The sequence below is a fragment of the Exophiala mesophila genome (genome assembly GCF_000836275.1).
Source record: "Exophiala mesophila strain CBS 40295 unplaced genomic scaffold supercont1.5, whole genome shotgun sequence".
In the NCBI taxonomy this organism is placed as follows: Eukaryota; Fungi; Ascomycota; class Eurotiomycetes; order Chaetothyriales; family Herpotrichiellaceae; genus Exophiala; species Exophiala mesophila.
In genome coordinates this window covers 2,977,249-2,996,969 of record NW_015622508.1, presented here as the reverse complement: position 1 = coordinate 2,996,969, position 19,721 = coordinate 2,977,249, and the positions used below count along the sequence as shown (strand labels likewise).

Sequence of the window (19,721 nt, the reverse complement as noted above, 5' to 3'; positions counted from 1 at the left end):
TGCTTTCACAACATTTCTCGTGCGAACTTATCCTTCGCATTTCAATGGTTAGGAAATGGTGGGGCTTCGATGGAGAGAGGATCTTGCGTCATTTCCATAAAATGTACTCTCCCTCGGCAGTTGAGAACAAACTATACATGGACGCGGGGCTCTCGCGCTCTGAAACCTTTTTTACTCGACGCCTAAATATATATCACATATCTATCTATGTCCCCGAGTCCTCTGCGAGTCGACCATGTTTTGAGGACTTTTTTGCAAACAAGCCGTAGGCCTAATTTCCTAGCCATCAAGTATGTCTCTCAACCAGGTACTCTTGATTGGCGCGTGTGGAAATCTCGGAACCCTGGTTCTCAAGCATCTTCTCTCATCACCTTTCGCTTTTCGAGTGACTGTTCTTACACGTGCGTCGTCGGTCAATAGCCATGTGTTTCCACCGTCCGTCAGGGTCATCACTGTTTCCGATGACTACCCTGTTGATGAAGTGAGAGAAGCTTTCCAAGACATCGACGTCGTCATCGCCGCGGTATCCATGACTGCAATGCACCATCAATATAAGCTCATCGACGCTGCTGTTGCTGCTGGTGTCAAGCGGTATTTTCCCACTGAGTTCGGCTTGGATTCCATTCCCGACTGGCTGCTGGAATTACGGCCCATGTTTCGGACGAAGCACGATGTTCGAGACTACCTCATCACCAAGGAGAAGGTAGGGTTGTCTTGGACCAGCATCGTCTGTAATGTCTTCTTCGAAATGGGAATCAAATCCGGTTTCTTCGGGTTTCTCTGGGACGAGAAGAAGGCCGTGTTGATCGATGGTGGCGGATCAGAGTGGCCTGCAACAACACTGGAAACTGTCGCAATCGCCATGGTACGTGCGATTGAGAAGTCTGAGGACACCAAAAATAAGGTGTTATTGATTCAAGACTTTCCCTGCAGCCAGAAAGAGATCCTTCAGGCAATACGAAACATCACTGGAGACAGGTGGACGGTCGAAAACCGAGTTTACGAAGAGTGGCTGGACGAGGCTAAGAACGAGGTTAGAAGTGGAGACAACAAGGCATTGACGAAGTTGACCTTTGCGAGTGTGCTTGAGACGGCCAGTGACTGGGAGAGCAGACCCGAGTACGCAAATCGAATGCTGGCATTGCCGACAAAGTCTTTCGAAGTGGCAATAGCGGAAGCATTGAAGAAGTGACACTTGGTGCTCTGGAATTGCATATTCCCTCCTTGGCCTACACACAGAGGTTTCCTTCTGCCAGACTAATCGACGTTGCTGAAGGAGACACTACGAGACTTGACGAGAGGCTTGCGAGCTTCCACAGTCATTGTTCTAGCCATTGAGAAAGCTTTGTCGTTGCGGAAACAACGAGAGCAGGACCAAGCTTGTCTTCATATTTCAATACAAGGAACTCGGACTCTCAAAGACGTCTTTGATGTATGTTTTATTTGTTAAGTCAGTCATTCCCAGGAGTGTTTCTCGACGACATCGCTGTCCAGCCTGCTAAAGCGCCCTGTACTGGGTCGATGGTAGGGGCAAATGACATGATAACCTTTTCCTGAAAGGAGAGACTACCATTTGCGACTGCTGACATGGACTCTAGAAATAAGGAAATCATCACTCACCGTCAGTAATCATAGACCATCCCTGTTAGGGAAATAGAAACAAAGCGTTTTCTCAAACCTATCATCAGCCCCAGACACGAATATCACATCAATATATCCAAATGTGGAAACCTATCCATTCTTGTGAGTTGACCCGTATCGTGACAAGTACCTATACTAAGGATGACGACCCCCGTCCGCACCGACGCCGACTTGTACACTGTTCCTACGCTAAAACTTGATGCCTTTCATAAACTCCTTTCCAATGTAGCCTCTCGCATGGGTATGAACGCAAGGAACTCCACAGACGAGTGGAATTACTCTTCCATCTTGACGTCTTGCCTTGGCAGATTCGCATTCGCATTTGAGAGATTCTTCAGGAGGTATGACCTCTTGAAGTAGGTGTTTGGGTGAAAGATGGTCTCCAACTCGGCAGGGCCCCAGATACCTTCATCCTTGACCTTTTTGATTTCGGTCTTGTGTGCCCAGTCAAAGACACGATTACAGGCAATGTGAAATCTCTGCTTTTCCACGTCTTCCTTGACCCCGCGTAGTACATCGCGGTCATTGACGCCTGTCGCCTGTAGCATCGAGGTGAGATTGTCCACACTGAAATGTCGGTAAGGACATCCATGTGCTTCACCGGTGCCGGGAGGATGTTCGCTGAGAATCTTCTGGCAGGAATAGGGCGGGTAGCCTCGTCCACGCCGATTGGCGTCACCACCGACGTCGCCGTACACGTGCCTTACGTTGTATCGGTATTCCTTGTTGAATTGGTCATCAGTGATGAGTTTGAAGCTCTGTCGCCAGAAAAGGAGACAATCTTCAAGAGAGAGGTTGATACCCTTGAGGAATAATGTGTATTGCAGTCGTCCGAAGTGTTTGAGGTGGTTGTTCTTGCGGAGGGTGTTATGGAGATGTTTCATGCAGAGAGGGAAATGTTGAGAGAGGTTGTCGATGTTGGCGGCGTTGATGGGCGCTCCGGGTAGAGACGATTCTGATTCGTTGAAGCCAGCATCAGGGGTGGCGAAATTCTTCGATAGATGGTTGAGAATAGGTGTGAGACGATCATCTTCGTCTAGTCGGGGTAGAGCTCGAGAGGTGAGTTCCAACCCTTTGTCAAGACGGTTGGTGAATTCGGTCAGGACCATGCTTGTTTGTTCACGCATTGGTACATAGGCCTTGCCCTTTCTGACAAAGACGCTGCGGTGCTCAACCAGTTCGGGAACTCGAGTCCAGTCTACCTTGAACCAATTCTCGTCTTCAATTCGCCGTACCCCTGGGGTAGAGGAGAGTAACTGTTCGGCGAGCTCACGCTTTTCATCCTCCTGTACCAGTTCCCAATTGAGATTGAGACTGTCCACAAAGGCCCGTCGCTCTCTGCTGTCGTCTGCTTGAAAGCGAAGTTTAAACAGCATTGTTTCGACCCGGGAAAACCGTCGACGGAGGTCTTCAGTGCCAGAGAAGGCTAGTCGAAGAATATAATGTGAGTAGTGGTCTTTCTTCCGTTCCAACTTTAAGCGTTCATCGACGATGCCACCAGGGGCAGCCGAATTTGACGAGAGTGGAAGGTATTTTTTCAGTAATGGTTCGAGGTGAGCGGCGGTTTCTTGAGGGGATTTGGCTCGAAAAGAGCAGGCCTCGATCTCGGCCAGAACTGCAGATGGTTAATTCGTGATTGAGGTCAAGAACAGAGAATACTACTTCTGAGTCTGTCGATGGCCCATATCTCAAAGTCTTCCAGACTGATTTCCTGGGTGGGCGGGACATCATAGAACGACAGGCGATATGGATAGCCCTGTTCTTTGAAAGATGCATGTGCAAATTGTGTTTTCCGATGATCAACTCGTTTTCTTTTCGCGACTGAGCGCGCTTCAGATCGAATCATGGTAACTTGGTAGACAGAGAGTGTGTGGTCTGAATGATGTTCTTGAGGCGGGCATTGGAGAGACGATGATGAGTGTGGTTCCAATTTGGTGAGACGCGTGCATGCACCCACGACCGCGACTGATCCCCATTAACGCGACTTCTTGGCAGCCTTGCATCTCGCAGAATCCTCAGCCTCGAGTCATGAACACATCCTCATGCTCTCATGGGGGTTCGAGTTCCTCCCACTGCACTCGATATGTACGTTCTGAGACTCGGTGTTATAGTACTGGAAGTCAGCCAGATTTGCAGGAGTCTACACCAAGTTCTACAGTAGACTATCTAGCAATAAACAGCGACGATTAGCTGCTTCAGCTCTTCCAACAAAGACCAAATAGGCGGCCTATTAGGTAAAGGGAGGTGTAGGCTCTGTTCTTCACGGACCCATCTGATTCCATGTTGCTGTGATGCGGATGTACTCCGTAGTTTAATTGTTGGTGATCGCATTGCCGGTTACAGTACTTTTAATGACTACCTTATTCAGAATCATGTGAGGTCACGGGGTGCTTGTAATGTGAAGATCGCCCTCCACTTGCAGAATTCCCGGTGCCCGGCCCGCCAACCGTGACCCGTGTAGGCTGGTCAAGATGCATGAACAGGCGCCAGATTCAGGATTTTTGGCTTGTGTTGGGGGGGTTCTCCCCGCCTCCCGGTCTTATCGACCGCTTATCGAAAGACTAAGAGGTCTTTTAGGGAGCTCTGAGGAGCCAATAACAACGACTCTTACTCGCCCATGGAACCTACGGAGTAGAAACTTGAAGGCCAACACGGATAATCCTTCTCCGTGGGCTTGCCTGGTTCCCTCGGCTCAAAGGGCATTTTATTAATTCTTCGCATACGGGGACTCCCCACGCCTGCAACTCGGTGATTCCTAGCGGCAAAACTCCGAGGCAGCAAGAAAAGGTAAACCCCAGCACCACAGCTTGCGAGACGCGATTCCACCCCGAGCTTCACAGGCTTCAGGCCCACGCCATTCCCCAAACCCGGCGTGCCCCGTCTCCTGCTTCTCGTCCCTGCCGCTCAGTTTCGATGGTGAAGACACATCTGACATAGTACTAGAAGAGCGTCAGTCTCACTGGCTTCCCCTCTCTCTTTGTTACATTCAGCAACGTAAACCACAACTCAAGCCTGGCTTCTTTCATCTCCTCCCTTATCATGCCTTTCTCCGATATGGGTACCTAACTGGGTGCGCTCCCGGCGCAGTCTATGCCCCCGTCCGCATAACATACCATATTACGTCCTGCTCGGTGCTCGAGACCCTTCAACCATGACCGTTGCTCATGTCACCCGGAAGCTGAAAAATGCTGCACGAATCATCCTTGTCGGAGCCCCTGGAGTGGGAAAGGGTACCCAGTCCGAGAGACTTATGACTCGATTCCCGCAGTTGGCTTCTATCGCTACTGGAGACCTCTTGCGCGACCATGTCAAAAACCAAACCAACTTGGGTGAGGAGGAGACTCTAATCTATTGCAGTCGCACCCGGATCGCAGCACTAACAGGTCACTGAATAGGCCAACAAGCGGAGAAATACATGAACTCCGGCGGACTCGTGCCCGACCCTCTGATCCTCAACCTCATTCTCACTGAGCTCACCTCTCGAAAATGGCTAGAGACTAATGACACCAATGACAATATTGTGGCGGCGCTGGGACGTGGAAACGGGTCCGCCTCTTCGGCTGTTCAAGCATCCAACAACCCCGACACCTCTTTTATCCTGGATGGATTTCCTCGAACGGCAAGCCAGGCGCAGGCATTGTCCCACCTCCTCCCCATCAATCTCGTTTTCCACATTGTTACACCTGTGGACATTATCCTCTCCCGCATGGCAAACAGATGGACCCACCTGGCGTCAGGGAGAGTTTACAATGTTGGGTTCAATGATCCCAAAGTGGCTGGAAGGGACGATGTCACGGGCGAGGCTTTGGTACAAAGAGATGATGACAGTGAGGACACCTGGAGAAAGCGACTGGCCAAATTTGATGAGACGAGTAAGAGCTTACTGGATTTCTATCGGAGCAAAGAGGAAGGGTTGGTTGTCAGGGTACAAGGAAATAGCAGCGACGAGATCTCCCCCCTGATATACGCCGAAATCGAGGAGCGTTTTGGATCGTAGTATGGAAACATCACCAGCGAGTCTCTTGTGACTCTGGTTTGGACACAACTCATTTAATAGATTTGTCTGTTACCTCGACTGTGATTTTCCCGACCTCATTGAAATCAGAATGATCCCTGAAGATCCGGATGCCCAGCCAGAGGTTGAAATTGGTCAATCTGCGCGTGACATGAAAACAGCCAAGTCAAGGGTATGTCTGTGGCAGTCAAAAATAAAAATATATTCTATTGTCCGCGGTGATAATGTAGATGGAAAGGAAGAAGGAAAAGCAGGCCAAGCAGAACAGAAAAGTTTCAAGGGCAGAATCTCGTGTGGATCGTCTTGGCAGTGCGCAGCCTCTGCCACTCAGTGCTCCAGGCTGTAAGATGACCAAGGCGCCCGGAGCCTCGTGGGCAGACCTTGACGCCCACATACCCGTGACACTTCACGTAGGGAGGCACATAGGCATACGGAGTATGTACATGCCTGGAAAGGTGTCATGCCGCTATTGTTGTGCACCCAGTGGCACCCACGCACCTCAGATCTCTTGCATACCTCAAAGAGGTACCTTAGGTGGGTACCTAGGTACATCTATGTACTACTATTCACTGACATTCTCGTACGGTGGGTCAAGAGCCACGATTACGATGATGACGGAGGATGGTGCCTAATAATATAGTATTCGACCTCCGCTTCTTACGTACACCAGATCAGCCACATCATACGGAGTACATATCTCACACACAACCTTGAGTGATGTTCTAAAATAGGAGACTAAACCTAATATAGAACCTACGTCGCTTCGCTCCGTAGGATTAAAAGAAATGTCTGAAATTCGAAACAGTGCCATGCCATATTACTTGCATAATAATTCATCATCCGTTTCAGTCTTGATTCTCAACATCCTCTCCAATTATCGACCCAACGAATGCAATCTTTATCCTTGTTTTGGCCTCCAATAATGGCCCACAAAGCGCTGCATCCTCCTAGCCTTGGGTGACACGAAAACTGATCACTGCAACATCCATAGTGTAGATCTAAACTCATCAATACGTACCTATCTATGTACCACGAACAGAATCATTGCACGGCTATAAACACCGCAGGTCAGATGCTGCAGCCTTCCTCTGTCGAGCAATGTGCCCTGTGCTCACGCGTCCACTCACCATGCAAAGCAACTTGAGACAAAATTTGTCGGGCGACTGGCGTCTCGAGTTACCTCTGGACCCGTCTGCGTTGACAGTACCACAGTTGCATGTTCTACCCCAGCTCAATGTCAGCAAAGAATATAACCTTTGAACAAAGAACCCCAAAGCGTCTCAAATTGCTGCTGCGGAGGGCGAACATGGAACTAACTTGGAATGGGAATTTGCGACTACAAATGCCCCAGACGAGACGACCTGCCTCCTTTCAGGTACCCATGACTCCTCGCCACTTGTAAAATCGAATCCTCCAAAGTGAGTTTTAGTGCAGTGGTTTCTCCGGATACCCGCATAAGTCGCGTTCCCTCGAGGTCCGTAGGTTGAAAGTTCCCAGGCTTTAATCGCAGAGCTACATTTCTCGATTTCCTCAATTGATGAGTGCTCGAATGTGCAAGCTGCCCGCTGGTACCTTTTTTCAAGTGATCCCCACCTAAGATTGTGCGTTGTCACGCAGCAGCGACGCCGAAGGTCATATCGAGCCAGTAGCGGGCATAATCAACTCGGATGCCTTGTCACCTGAAGCCAGGATGTCAAAGAGTTGGGTGTGCCTGTAGGCTGTAGCGCGTCATATGGTGACCGTGCGTACCCAAGGCGTGTGCTGGAAGCCTGGGACTCCCCAGGGTGTCGTCCCATCAGACCAATTGAAACCAATGGCCGACCACAGACCCATTTATGCCCACGTCAATATTCAAGATCATCAGCCCAAGAGACCCATTTTTTACTGCTTAGTCTCCTGTTACCAACCTTGGGGAGGAGCGTTGGCGTTGACTTTGGCGTTGGCGTTTAACCCGTCACCTACAAGCAAGGGTCCACGCCACAACCACGTCAGTAAGCAAAGGGACCAGGAAGAACCAGGAGGGACAAAGAGGCTCGGGATCTGGATGGCCTTGTGTGCATCAGAGAGCGCCATGAGGCGAGATCATATGCAGACCACTGCCAACCACGGTGAGGATCACAGTCCTCAGTTCTGTATCTGGTTTAATACAGACACGATGGTTTGAAGATTCCTTTTCATAGGTGGGCATGGAGCGGGCGGCACCTAAACGAGTGCCGTGCTGTGCACCCTTGGCATGCCACCAGCGCCCCAAGGAGCCCACCGAGCCCCATAGTTACGAGCCTTGAGCCCTGGACGGCCGCCTTGAGCGATCCACATGCCGGCCACAGAGCATCATTGGCACCGGCACTGGCACTGATGATGATCCGGTTGACCCCAGAACTGCTCATGTGAGCCTTGTATCTCACCAAATTTCTCCCCCCCTGCGTGGGTCTCAGCAGCCCCTCGGCCCCCCCTGCTACCCCGTATGCCCAGTGTTCTTAACCAGTGTGCCAGTGGACAAGTTTACTTTTTGTGAGGTGGCCGAGGGCCCATACGAGTATGGATGTGTACTCCGTATGTACCTGCCTCCGTTGAGGATCCTGCGGACTTGCCTACTTACTACTTACTTGCCTGCCCGCCTGCCGTCCTTCACACTAAAGTAAGGTTTGATGTCCGTGGCACTATCACAATCAATAACCATCAATCTCTATCTTCTCAATTCAATCCTCGTCACCCTTCTTCCTTCCTCTATTCCCTCTTGTGTACTCTGTCATCTGTTCGACAGCGATCTAACCACCATTTCCTGTCCTTGAACCGATCTACCCTGGTTTGAGGACACCATTCTTCGCAGTGAATCTCCCTCTAACTGCCATCAACTAACAACCCTGGTCAAAGACACTGCGACCTGCGTCGTATTGCACAGTTCCAGAGCTTTCGACAATTCACACCTCCTTGCGTCTCTCATTGCTTGCTCTACTATCCATCAAGACAGCACAGACCTCCTCCTGATCTTCTTCACTTTCTCATCTCCATATCTACGCATATCTTCTCCCTCCAACCCTACTTACCATTCTCCGATCCGGTGGTCCTCTCTTTCATCCAGATCAATCCGATAGGCTCTAGCAGGACAAACATATATCAATGGTTGCGTGGATCTGGCGTCGTGGGACTGCTGTGGAAGGAGCACAATGAAACAAGGGCATAGGAACAAGCGCAGGCATTGCTGCCTTCTTGCTCCAGCTTTCAATACATCATCCCTCCCATTAGGTGGAATACCCTCAAGACAGGATCACCAATTCTTGTCTAATCATTCAGGCTTGAGAGCCATTAATACCATCTACACCCTCAATTTCTAATCCGCCCTACTCCATTGATGGTTTATCTGGGGAAAACATGATCTCCGTTCCATATCATTCACATGTGGATATGGCGTCCACCAGAGATCCAAAACTTTTACACCGACTTCCCGACAATCTTGGTCCCCGGCAATATGCCATCCCAGCCCAAACCTCCCTGCGTCACTCTGGCCGGCAGACATCAACATCAGGTTTGTCGTATCTCGAGCATGAGATGCTGCGACAACGCAAGACCCCCAACGGCCTGCTCCTCGAACACGACCCAGTCTCCCTAGACAAAAACGTTCAGGTTCCTGCTTTGAAGCATGTCATTCTATCTTCCGCCCCTGGCTATCAACCAGTCGACAACCTCCTGACCCTGACATGGTCAGATTTAAACCCACCTTACCAGCCAGCAACTTTTGGTACGTCAAGCACTGAAAGAGGTGTAAACCAACATCATCCATATACCTTGCCTAAATCGTCACACCGAGCTGCCTGGGATTTCCCTGGTGGTCTTGACTCGGTGCTCAACCAGGCCCTCCCGTTGCAGCCCTCCCAAAGATACTATGTCCAGCCAGGTTCCAATGTGCCCACGGTGCTTCCTGCAACGCTTCACGCACAGTTTGGTCCAACCGCCTCGGCTGGTCAGGAGCTGTATGGGCCTTACTGGCCAGATGGTACCTACAATCCCTACCGCCCGGCCGCCATCAGGGACAGCCGTTTGTTCCCCCGTCCTCCAACCGAGCAATTCCCCCTCGATCACCTCCACCGGCCACTGGCTCTGCAGCACGGCAGTCGGTTGCCGGCTATTGGAACCCATGCATATCATGCCCATGATCCATGTCAGCTGATGAATCCACGGCTTTTACCAATGGAATCACCTCTATCATCAAAGTGGGACATGCAGCAAGTTATCTATCCCAATCAACAGCAACAGCAACATCAACAACAGCCATACAAGCCACATTACACTCCTTGCGACCATCCTCTCACGGGCTCTGCGTCCATAACAAGGCCTGTGCTAGGCCCCTTGAGACCCGGGGTTGGCTCTGAGCGCATCACATTCCGGGACAAATCTTTTGCATGGGCAAATCGAATCTACACCGACCTACTGGAGACCATCCGGCTTAACAACAAGAATCAGAGAGGTCGGTCTGCCTCTCATGCATCCTCCAACAATAAGTTGCCAATATTCCCCAAACCTCCGAAGAGATCAGGCTCTCATTTTCAAGAGCACCCCTCCGACAAGTCGGTACGAAATGACAATCTTCCACCGCCATTTATGAGGACGCACAGCGACTCGAGCGTCCACGACTCTCCTTCCAGGCCCCGAACTGCCATTTTTCAGCCTCAGGGCATCAGTTTTTCCGATTCACGGCAACTTCGTTCTGATTTCACTGTTGGCCAGTCCTCGGCCACTGACTATCATCAGAATGATAGAACATATTCTGCACTTCAACATCATTCTCAAGTTCATACCCCCCCTATCAAGCGTCCGCCAACCTTTGAAGAGGCTACAAGTGCTCAGCGAACTATAGAGCTGCTTTGCCAAGAAGCTGATACTCCCTGGGTAGATGGCATGCTTTTGGCTGGCTGTTTAGCATATGGTTTGGGCAATTTCGCAAAAGCCGAGGAATGGTATCTGTCCGTTCTCAAACAGGACAAGGGTCACATTGAGGCTATGTCTAACCTTGCGGCCACATATCATGCTCTTCATCGCCAAGACGAAGCCCTGAGTTATTGGTTCGAGGCTGTCAAGCTGCGGCCCAGTTACTTCGAAGCTGTGGAACATCTCATTGGCCTTCTTTGCGCCAGTCAACGAGCTGCGGAGGCTGTTCAGGTCATTCAATATATCGAACATGCGCTGAAGATTCGTCCCAATGCCAAAACCACGTCCTGGAATGAGTCTAGCGATGCAGAGAGTGATACCAGAAGCCATGCTTCGAGTATCACAACCATCATGTCATATGAGAACGCTCAGTACGACTTTGATCCAGATCACACTCATCGCGCTTCTGACCCTGGTCCTGAACCTTGTGCCCCAGGATTTGGCTCTAGCGGATTTGCGATCTCCGGTAATGACAACGGCCGGATGCTGGCTCTCATACATGCCAAAGGCAACATGTTGTACGCACTCAATAATAGTCACGGTGCGGCTTCTGCATTTGAGGATGCAGTTTTGATTGCCACTGGTCAGAGGAAGGATGGTGTTCGAGGTCTGATATATGAGATTCTAAAAGCGTGCCTGTCAACAACCAGAGATCGAGACTATATCCGATCCAAGCTCGAGGGCAAAGAGCCCGTTCTACTCACGCCAGAACATGCAGAAGCTACTGCTAGGCACATGTTCGCGCCAGACGGAAGCTTGCCAGGCCTAAAATACGTCGATCCTCCTTATGCGAGGCAGGCCGCTGTTTCAACGACGAGCAACTCTTTGCTGTCACTCGCTAAAATCTATCAAGACGGCATGTCAAATGCCACCAACATCGGTAGTCTGAAGTCTCCAAGCACGCGCGATATCTTGGCTTTATACTACTTGTCTCTTTCGCTTCAACGGAGTCCATCGACGGCTAATAATGTTGGGATCCTTCTCGCGGGTGTCCAGCAAACGGTGCATCCTACTCATTTGGCCGAGTCAAACTTCTCTCAGATTTCCAACATCGCGGGAGTAGTTGCAGGCAGCGGCATATCTCTTGCTTTAATGTACTACAACTACGGCCTTAACATCGATCAGAAACATGCGCACCTCTTTACAAACCTGGGCAGTCTTCTCAAAGACATTGGTCAGTTAGGTGCGGCGATCAAAATGTACGAACGAGCTGTAAATTGCGATGGGAAGTTTGATATTGCATTGGCAAATCTTGCCAATGCGGTTAAAGACCAAGGTCGTGTCGCCGATGCCATCACTTATTACAAAAGAGCCGTCACTGCCAACCCAGAATTTGCCGAGGCAGTCTGTGGATTAGCAACAGCCCTAAATTCAGTATGCGACTGGAACGGTCGTGGTGGCATTTGTGTACGAGACCCACAACGTGATCGCCTCCATGTCGATGACCAAGGAATGCGACACGAACCGACAAGATCATATGGTTGGATCAGCCGAGTTGTCAACATTGTCGAGAAACAACTGAAAGATGGAGAGATGTGGGGCTGTGGCACCCTGACCCCGACGATCATTGATTCAGTCTCCCACCAGCTCACTGTCCACCGACAGTTCTCAAAGTCCGGCAATCACCATGCCCTTGTCAACTCCTTGAAAGAGGCTCTGCAACAGTGGTCCGGGAAAAAATGGGAAGGATCTCGACTGGTGAGATTGGTGGAGAAGACGATCCAGAGGATTGGATGGCAGTGGTATCAAGACCGCTATAAAGACCACAAAGAGTATCCTATTTGGAAGTACACGCGGCCAACTCTTCCAAACGCCATCTCGCCGCCGTCAGCACCTACAGTTCTTCCTTTCCATACATTTACCAGCCCCTTGTCAGCAAAGGAGGTGAGACAGATCTCGCAACGCAATGCTTTACGAATCTCAGTCTGCACTCTTCGATCGGTATGGCTTCCAAGAACAGTATACCCACCTCCACCTCCTCCTCGGCCTTGTCTCAATGTGGGATACGTCAGTTCCGATTTCAACAATCATCCACTTGCACATTTGATGCAATCTGTGTTTGGTTTGCATGACCCCAGAAGCGTGCGGGCAATTTGCTATGCAACAACAGCATCAGACTCCTCTACTCATCGACGACAAATCGAACGCGAGGCTCCTATTTTCCATGACGCGTCTTCATGGGGCGTGGAGCGTCTGGTCAATCAGATTGTTCAAGATGAGATCCATGTGCTTGTAAATCTCAATGGATACACCCGAGGCGCGCGAAATGAGGTGTTTGCCGCACGGCCTGCACCAATTCACATGTCGTTTATGGGCTTCGCGGGTACTTTGGGAGCAGAGTGGTGCGACTATGTGTTTGCGGATTCGATTTCAGTCCCATCAGAGACTCTGTCCCCTTGGAGACGAAATGTCGACCTCGAAGACCGCCTGCGTCCGGATGCCTTGGCCGAAGATGCTGAAGACTGGGTTTACGCCGAAAATGTTATCTTCGCTCGCGACACTTTCTTCTGCGTTGATCACAAGCAAAGTGCACCCGATGCTGCCAATGGTCGCCCAAATTACAAGGACTCTGCCGCGAAAGATGACGCTTGGGAGGAAGAACAAACGAGACGTTGGAAATTGAGGAAGGAGTTGTTCCCAACCCTTTCAAACACTGCAGTGATCCTCGGAAACTTCAATCAATTGTACAAGATCGATCCTTCGACATTCGCCATGTACTTGGACATACTCAAGAGGGTCCCTAACGCCATATTATGGCTCTTACGCTTCCCCGACCTAGGAGAGCAAAACTTGCTCCGCTACGCACAGAACTGGGCTGGCCCAGAGGTCGCTCAGAGAATTATCTTCACTGATGTAGCGGCAAAGGGTGCGCACATCACTAGAGCTTCGGTGGTTGATCTTTTTCTTGATACTCCTGAATGCAATGCCCATACGACTGCAGCCGATGTCGTCTGGTCGGGCACACCGATAGTGACGTGGGGAAAGTGGAAATACAAGATGTGCAGTCGAATGGCAGGGAGTATTGTTGCGAGCGCACTACCAGAGGGCAAAGCTGGTGACGAAGCTCGCTCGGACTTATTGGTCCGAAGTGAACGGGAGTACGTCGACACTGCTTGCGATCTTGCCCGGGGATTACGTTATCCTGGGACAGAGACGAATGGGAAAAGGTTAGGTCATGGGAGAGGCAGACTCATGGACCTTCGGCGTATGTTATGGGAAGGGCGTTGGACGAGTCGTTTATTTGACACCGAGCGTTGGGTCAGAGACGTGGAGCGGGCGTACTGGGCTGCATGGAAAAAGTGGGAACAAGGAGAAGGTGGCGATATTTGGCTGTAACGAGCTCGATCCTTTATGGCACTCTACACCCACTCTGAACACAACGACATGAAGGGTATTGACGAGAAGATGAATTATGATGAATTATGAATGCAACAACCCCAGGTTGCCGAGGACATGGAGCCTTGAAATGAATGGCGTCAAAATGGGGTTTCGGCAAGGATCTGCCAGGAGCGGTCAAACAAGTAGCCAGTCGTGGGACTTGAATCAACTAGAAGATTCACGTTGAAGAAAGTTGAAGCTAAGAACTCTGATACAGAAGCGATAACATTCTCAACTATGGATCTAGGAATAGCCTGAATAAGTAGGCTATGCCAGAGGCTATCGCTTGTCTCTCTATGTTTGACAAGCCAGTGTGTTGCTAAACAGCACTTAGCAAACAGAGAGAGCAAATAGCACACGACAACTAAAGAGACAAAGGAAATGAGGTGAGTAGAGTCATTGTTCCAACTAAGAATAGGTACAGTGGACAATCAATCATTGATAAGGTTTCAGGACAGAAGGAGAGCAAGATGGAAAAGGTGTTCTTTCATGACTATTACTACATGATATGATATCTCGAGCCGATGGTGACAAAATTCTTGCTGGAACCCGGCGAATGAACCTGAGCAGCTCAGACATAGATAGATTGAGGCGCTCAGGTGAGCGATGATGGAAAGCTCAGTCGTTCACTTAATATTACTCTCCTCATGTGTATGAAGATTGTTTTTCAGTCATGTCACGGTAGGCCAAGCACATCTGTTCTATTCTATTCTTACATTCTCTTCCTACAACTTAACTCTCGATCTCTATCTCTCCCCTTGTTGTGCAACCTTCTCAATATGGTAGAAAGATAGAAACCAAGCCAAGATCTTGCGATCTTCTCAGGTGACCTTGAGTTTTGTCAATACCTCCTTTCCACCACATAGGATAGCTTTGACTTGAATCTCGAGCTTTTTGCCATTCACATTGTACGGGATTTCGGGACACAGAATATAAAGGCGGGAACATATCTTCTACTGAGATCCTTTGCGATTTCCTCTCGGATGCGTCGATCTAATTCAAGGTCGAGTCTCAAAGGGTGGCCGTTACCGATGGTGTTGGTGCTGTCGTTGTACGCTGCTGTGCACTTGACAAACAGTATGACTTACTTGATAGCGTCAAAATAATAGTGATTGGCCTCGTTGCTCTCTAACTATACACATATCTAAGATCTAGGATGAGAATCTCGAGGTCAGCACGATTTCCCAGATATCTGAGCTGTCGAATCGGACTCCTGAAGGGTTCAATACACCGTCCCTAAGTAGTCTTTGTGTCAGTATATATCATATTCCATGAGGAAAGTTCCCTTTCACTCTATAGGTCTCCATAAGGACCAGGAAATGCAGAGTCATGGTGACGATTCTGTCTCTTGACGTTGGATGTGTCCCCTAAACCAAGTAGTCATGGGGTCACAAAAGCACCTCGCTCTCGATATGTTCGTTAAGCATACATCATATGTTCCTTTACATTGACGTACTCCTTCCCGTGTCTGAAGAGGATTTCCCAGTGGACAATTGGAGTGTCAAAGTCCAATATCACGCCTTTGATACCAATCTCGTTCCTTCGCAACAGCTGGTCAGAAGATCGTATCACACCCAAGTCCAGGCTCGGTCGTCGCTGTAGATTCCTCAAAGATTGGGACATCGTACTTCATTTCTGGGCAGTTTTCGAAGAACCTTGCCTTCATGGTCCAGTTCTTGTAATTGTACACGTATTCCAAAAATACGGGAGCAAATTCAAACTGATCTTGTAGCGGATCATAACGGAATATCTCCTCATCGGGAAAAGGCCAGAAAAAGTGAAAGTTGTCCACATATGCCGCCGAGAATGCACCGGATGCGGAATACTTCTCGTGCTCAAAGACCAAGCGATCACGCATCCCAGGCCTAACAGGAAAGGTCAGCGTCGTGGAGACTAATCATCACAACAAGAGAGGGAGAGAAGTGAATCGCTGGCTAGCAAAGAGACGACATTGAGGACATACCATACCAGAAAATCGACCACGACTGGGTGGTCTAGTCTTTCTTGGGCCGGTCTACCATTTCGTCAGACTGTTTTGTGGCCAGAAGGTTGATTTGGACATGAAAATAAACTCACCTTGGCTGTAAAAAGTCAGGAACTCGACTCAGATTTGCTGTGGTCGGATCCTCGCGATACTGGATCAGAGTCTGGCAAATATACATCATTGCAATCCTTTGAGCCTTTGATGTCCAAGAGCCAAAGATGCGCTGATCGACCATTCGCAAAGCATTCCACACTGGATGTTCAGCTTCCTGGCCAACGTTTTTCCAGCCCCACAACGCGGCCTGGAAGGCGACTTGAAAGTCCATGGTTGTGGCTGACTGGACCCGTCGTTTGACAGAGTCAAGGGCTCCAAAGTAGGCGGTATTGCCCACGAACCACTTCTGTCTGTCTGAAACAATGCCACCTCCCACATCGAGCATCCCTGGCCGGAGTTCGTGGAACAGTGGAGATCTGAAGACATTCCAACTTGCCAACCCTGTCTGGTCGACAAGTTCGAGGATGTTCTGCTGGTCGAAATCGAACTTCTTCCCGCCTGAATCATCGTAGTCATCATCTTGAGCAGCGCTGTTTTCGAGCACGTCATGTCCAGATGACTCTTCTTCCACGTTAAAGTGAATACCCATGGCTGTATGAGGTGAGGTCGGCATTGCCGTTGTGTCGCTATCACCCAGGCCAGATTCACCGGAGTTGCATTGCGTCCAATCCGTACGCACCAGCTCGAGTGGAGTAATCGAGTCGGTAGAGCATACAGAGCTGTGCTTGTTTCCTGGGCTGTTGCAGGCCCAAGGCTTGCGTTCAATATTATGATCAGGTGCCTCGTCTTCGGGAATGAGAGCCACTAGGCTGATAGCATTCTGTATCTTGTTTAGGGCGGAACGAAGCTGGGAGTTGTTATCTCGAAGGTTTGCAACCAATTGCAACAGTGAGTTGGTATTAGTTGAATCATTGTCGGACCTGAGACTGTTTAGAGCTTGTTCAAGCGAGGCTATGCGCTGCTTTGTCTTCTCTCGTGCTGCACGTTGAGCTAGACGATCTTGTATCTTCTTTTTTTCCGTCCGTTGACGAGGCTTCGTCACCTTTTTTCCATTAGCAATAGCCGAGGATGAGGCTAACTCTGGCTTGTTGACGGATGGGATACCCGCCATTGGCGTGTAAAGGTTCGGTGACCACCCAACAGATGTCTATGCTTGTTCGTATTTGCTCAAAAAGAGAAAAGTGGAAAGGATGACTCAGTTGGTTTACAATGTATGACTTTGCGAAAAAGAGTCAGACAACACATAGCAAGTCATATGGCATGATCTGTCAGATTTTTGACTCGGAGTCGGAGAGAGAGGCAACCCCCCTCCCACATGAGGCGAGGTAGGTACATCAGCCGACGGCCTGGGTGCGCGATTGGGGATGAGCGACTGGGGATTCAGACGCGGAGTACATGGGCACGATGGGGTACAGGACATCCGAGTATCCTGATGGTTATGATGGGGACTTTCAGCGTCCTCAGCCTTTTATTGGCCTTTTATTAGGCACGTTGGACCCTCATCTCTTGAGAGGGGCCAAGCCGGGGACAAGGTCGGTTAAGGCGGATGATCAGCCAAGAAGATTGTTGTAGGAATTTGATCTACAGACCTTTTACTCGTATGGTAATAGAGTCATTGGGAAATTCTACGAGTAAGCGTTGTGTCTGACTTTTTTCGTCTGAATCGACCATATGTGGGACCCCTGTCTCCTCATTCAGTGATATAGATACATAAACAAAAGATTAGTATCTTTCCCTGGGGAAACATGTCGCAAAGCTTTCTTTCTCACTCAGACGGTGCTGAACACAAACACCTAAAACACAAAGATAAGCATTACCCGCAACCTTGTGTCCGTCCTCTACATTTTGAGTTCACCTACTGTACTTGATCACTGCGCCAGCACAAGCAGCAGCAGTAACAACAAACATGATGGGAATCCGTCAACTTCGTGGCAAGACGCTGTACTTGCTCATGAAGCTAGTATGCGGTACTTCGTTCATGATGTACGGGGTAAGAAGGATCTCCCAACATTGTTTTGACCCATTAGCATGAAGCTTAGTACTAATCTTTATATACTTGCATTGTAGTACGATGCCGGTGTATTGGGAGGAGTTCTCCTTCACCAGCCCTTCATTGACGCCATTGGGCTCGAGGGCACCGGCCAATATACAATTCCCATGATCTCCAGCTCATACAGTCTCGCTGCATTTGTGACATCCGTCATTCTTGGATTCTTCTCCCTCCGACTAGGTCGTCGCGGTACCATTCTCCTCGGCAACGGAGCGGCGATCGTAGGCAGCATCATTCAATCGTCGGCCTACAGCATCGCCCAACTCACAGTCGGCAGAATTATTACCGGGTTTGCTATTGGTTGTATTTCATCTGCTGTTCCAATATACCTGGCCGAGACTGGAGTTGATTCTGGCGACCGAGGACCAGCGCATGCAGTGAATGCCATCATGTTGATTTCTGGAGTTCCCCTCGCCTACTGGATCGACTATGGCTTTACAAAAATGGACAATCAAATATCATGGCGGGCTCCCGTCATCTTCCAGATCATCCTCGCCGGTGTTGCCGGTGGATGTATGCTGTTTTTACCGGATACTCCTAGATGGTATTATGCTCGCAACCGGAATGCAGAAGGCGATGCGATTCTGGCTCGTCTTCATGACGCACCTTCTTTAGATGACCCTCATGTTCAACGAACGAAGCAAGAAATCTTGCTGGCCATCGAGGCAGAGATGGAAGCCAGCGCCAGCTTGCACTGGAAACAGTTCATCAGCATGGGTATCACCGATCGTTCTCCGCTCAAGATTGCGAGGAGATTGTGTATTTGCTTCTGGCTGCCGTTCATCCGCGAATGGATGGGATCTTCCTTGATGGCATATTACAGTTAGTTCCTTGTTCTCATCTCCCCCGTCGTTTGAGCTCACATTGATATTGACTTGTTTGTGAAGGCGCCATCATCTTGGTCAATACTGGTGCGACTCCGACTCTGATTTCTATGCTTGCGGGAGTGCAGAATATCATTTTCGCCCTTGGTTGCGTTCCTTTCTACTTCACCATCGAGCGAACCGGTCGCCGGAGCACTCTTCTGTACGGTGCCATATTTATGACCATTCTCATTGTCATTTTCATCTCTTTGGTCGCCGTACCTCAGACCGGGGCAATCCGTTGGGCTTCGATTGCCATCCTCTGGTTTTTCCTCTTCGTCATGGGCTATGCTTATCAGGGATGTGTGTGGCTATATTGTTCAGAAATATCTCCTCTTGAATACCGTCATATCGGTGGTGCCGCTACCTCTGCTGGCGAGTGGCTCGGGACCTGGCTCACCGTGTTTGTCGGGCCCATTGGTTTCGACAACAGTGGCTGGCATTTTTGGTTCTGGGTGCTGAGTGGCAACTTGGTGGCCGTCGTATTTGTCTTCTTCTTATGCCCCGAGACTGGTGGAAAGACCTTGGAGCAGGTCGACAGCCTTTTTGCATCTGGTGGTATCCTTGCCGGGCTCTCCAAAGACCCTTACAATGAGGAGCAATGGGTAGAGGGCTCCACCGAGAAACCCTCTCAAACTGAAACCACTACAGAGATCAAGTGATGTGAGGAATGTGCACGTGCCGTTGATGGACTACTAGGTAGTGTCATACTGTAGTTGCGAACAGAGACTATATGACAGGTGAACTGGAAACTTCTTGGATGATGTTTTCCCAAACCACCCACGCTTTGTTCACCATCGGCATTGAATA

General features: G+C 49.7%; 4 protein-coding genes across 4 annotated transcripts; 3 read left to right on the top strand and 1 right to left on the bottom strand.

Annotated features, from left to right (window-relative positions):
- Nucleotides 1-198: 198 nt before the first annotated feature.
- On the top strand, nucleotides 199-1,567 carry PV10_07754 (uncharacterized protein). The gene has a single exon (XM_016372689.1). The coding sequence runs from the start codon at nucleotides 293-295 to the stop codon at nucleotides 1,190-1,192; it is 900 nt and encodes a 299-aa protein (XP_016222021.1). The 5' UTR covers nucleotides 199-292; the 3' UTR covers nucleotides 1,193-1,567.
- A 146-nt stretch (nucleotides 1,568-1,713) lies between these two features.
- PV10_07753 (uncharacterized protein) lies at nucleotides 1,714-3,545 on the bottom strand. The gene is made up of 2 exons (XM_016372688.1): nucleotides 3,304-3,545; nucleotides 1,714-3,256 (listed from the first exon to the last, which is right to left on the bottom strand). Exons 1-2 carry the CDS (start codon nucleotides 3,485-3,487, stop codon nucleotides 1,917-1,919), a joined length of 1,524 nt encoding a protein of 507 aa, XP_016222020.1. The 5' UTR covers nucleotides 3,488-3,545; the 3' UTR covers nucleotides 1,714-1,916.
- A 946-nt stretch (nucleotides 3,546-4,491) lies between these two features.
- Nucleotides 4,492-5,778, top strand: PV10_07752 (uncharacterized protein). The gene is made up of 2 exons (XM_016372687.1): nucleotides 4,492-4,970; nucleotides 5,037-5,778. Exons 1-2 carry the CDS (start codon nucleotides 4,793-4,795, stop codon nucleotides 5,636-5,638), a joined length of 780 nt encoding a protein of 259 aa, XP_016222019.1. The 5' UTR covers nucleotides 4,492-4,792; the 3' UTR covers nucleotides 5,639-5,778.
- Nucleotides 5,779-8,342: 2,564 nt separating this feature from the next.
- Nucleotides 8,343-14,604, top strand: PV10_07751 (uncharacterized protein). The gene has a single exon (XM_016372686.1). It carries the CDS (start codon nucleotides 9,029-9,031, stop codon nucleotides 13,916-13,918), a length of 4,890 nt encoding a protein of 1,629 aa, XP_016222018.1. The 5' UTR covers nucleotides 8,343-9,028; the 3' UTR covers nucleotides 13,919-14,604.
- Nucleotides 14,605-19,721: the final 5,117 nt, after the last annotated feature.

Coding starts and splice junctions, on each gene's coding strand:
- PV10_07752 (XM_016372687.1), top strand. CDS start 4,793: ATGACCGTTGCTCATGTCACCCGGAAGCTGAAAAATGCTGCACGAATC. Junction 4,971..5,036: donor CAAAAACCAAACCAACTTGG/GTGAGGAGGAGA, acceptor GTCACTGAATAG/GCCAACAAGCGGAGAAATAC.
- PV10_07753 (XM_016372688.1), bottom strand. CDS start 3,487: ATGATTCGATCTGAAGCGCGCTCAGTCGCGAAAAGAAAACGAGTTGAT. Junction 3,257..3,303: donor GGCCATCGACAGACTCAGAA/GTAGTATTCTCT, acceptor AACCATCTGCAG/TTCTGGCCGAGATCGAGGCC.
- PV10_07754 (XM_016372689.1), top strand. CDS start 293: ATGTCTCTCAACCAGGTACTCTTGATTGGCGCGTGTGGAAATCTCGGA.
- PV10_07751 (XM_016372686.1), top strand. CDS start 9,029: ATGATCTCCGTTCCATATCATTCACATGTGGATATGGCGTCCACCAGA.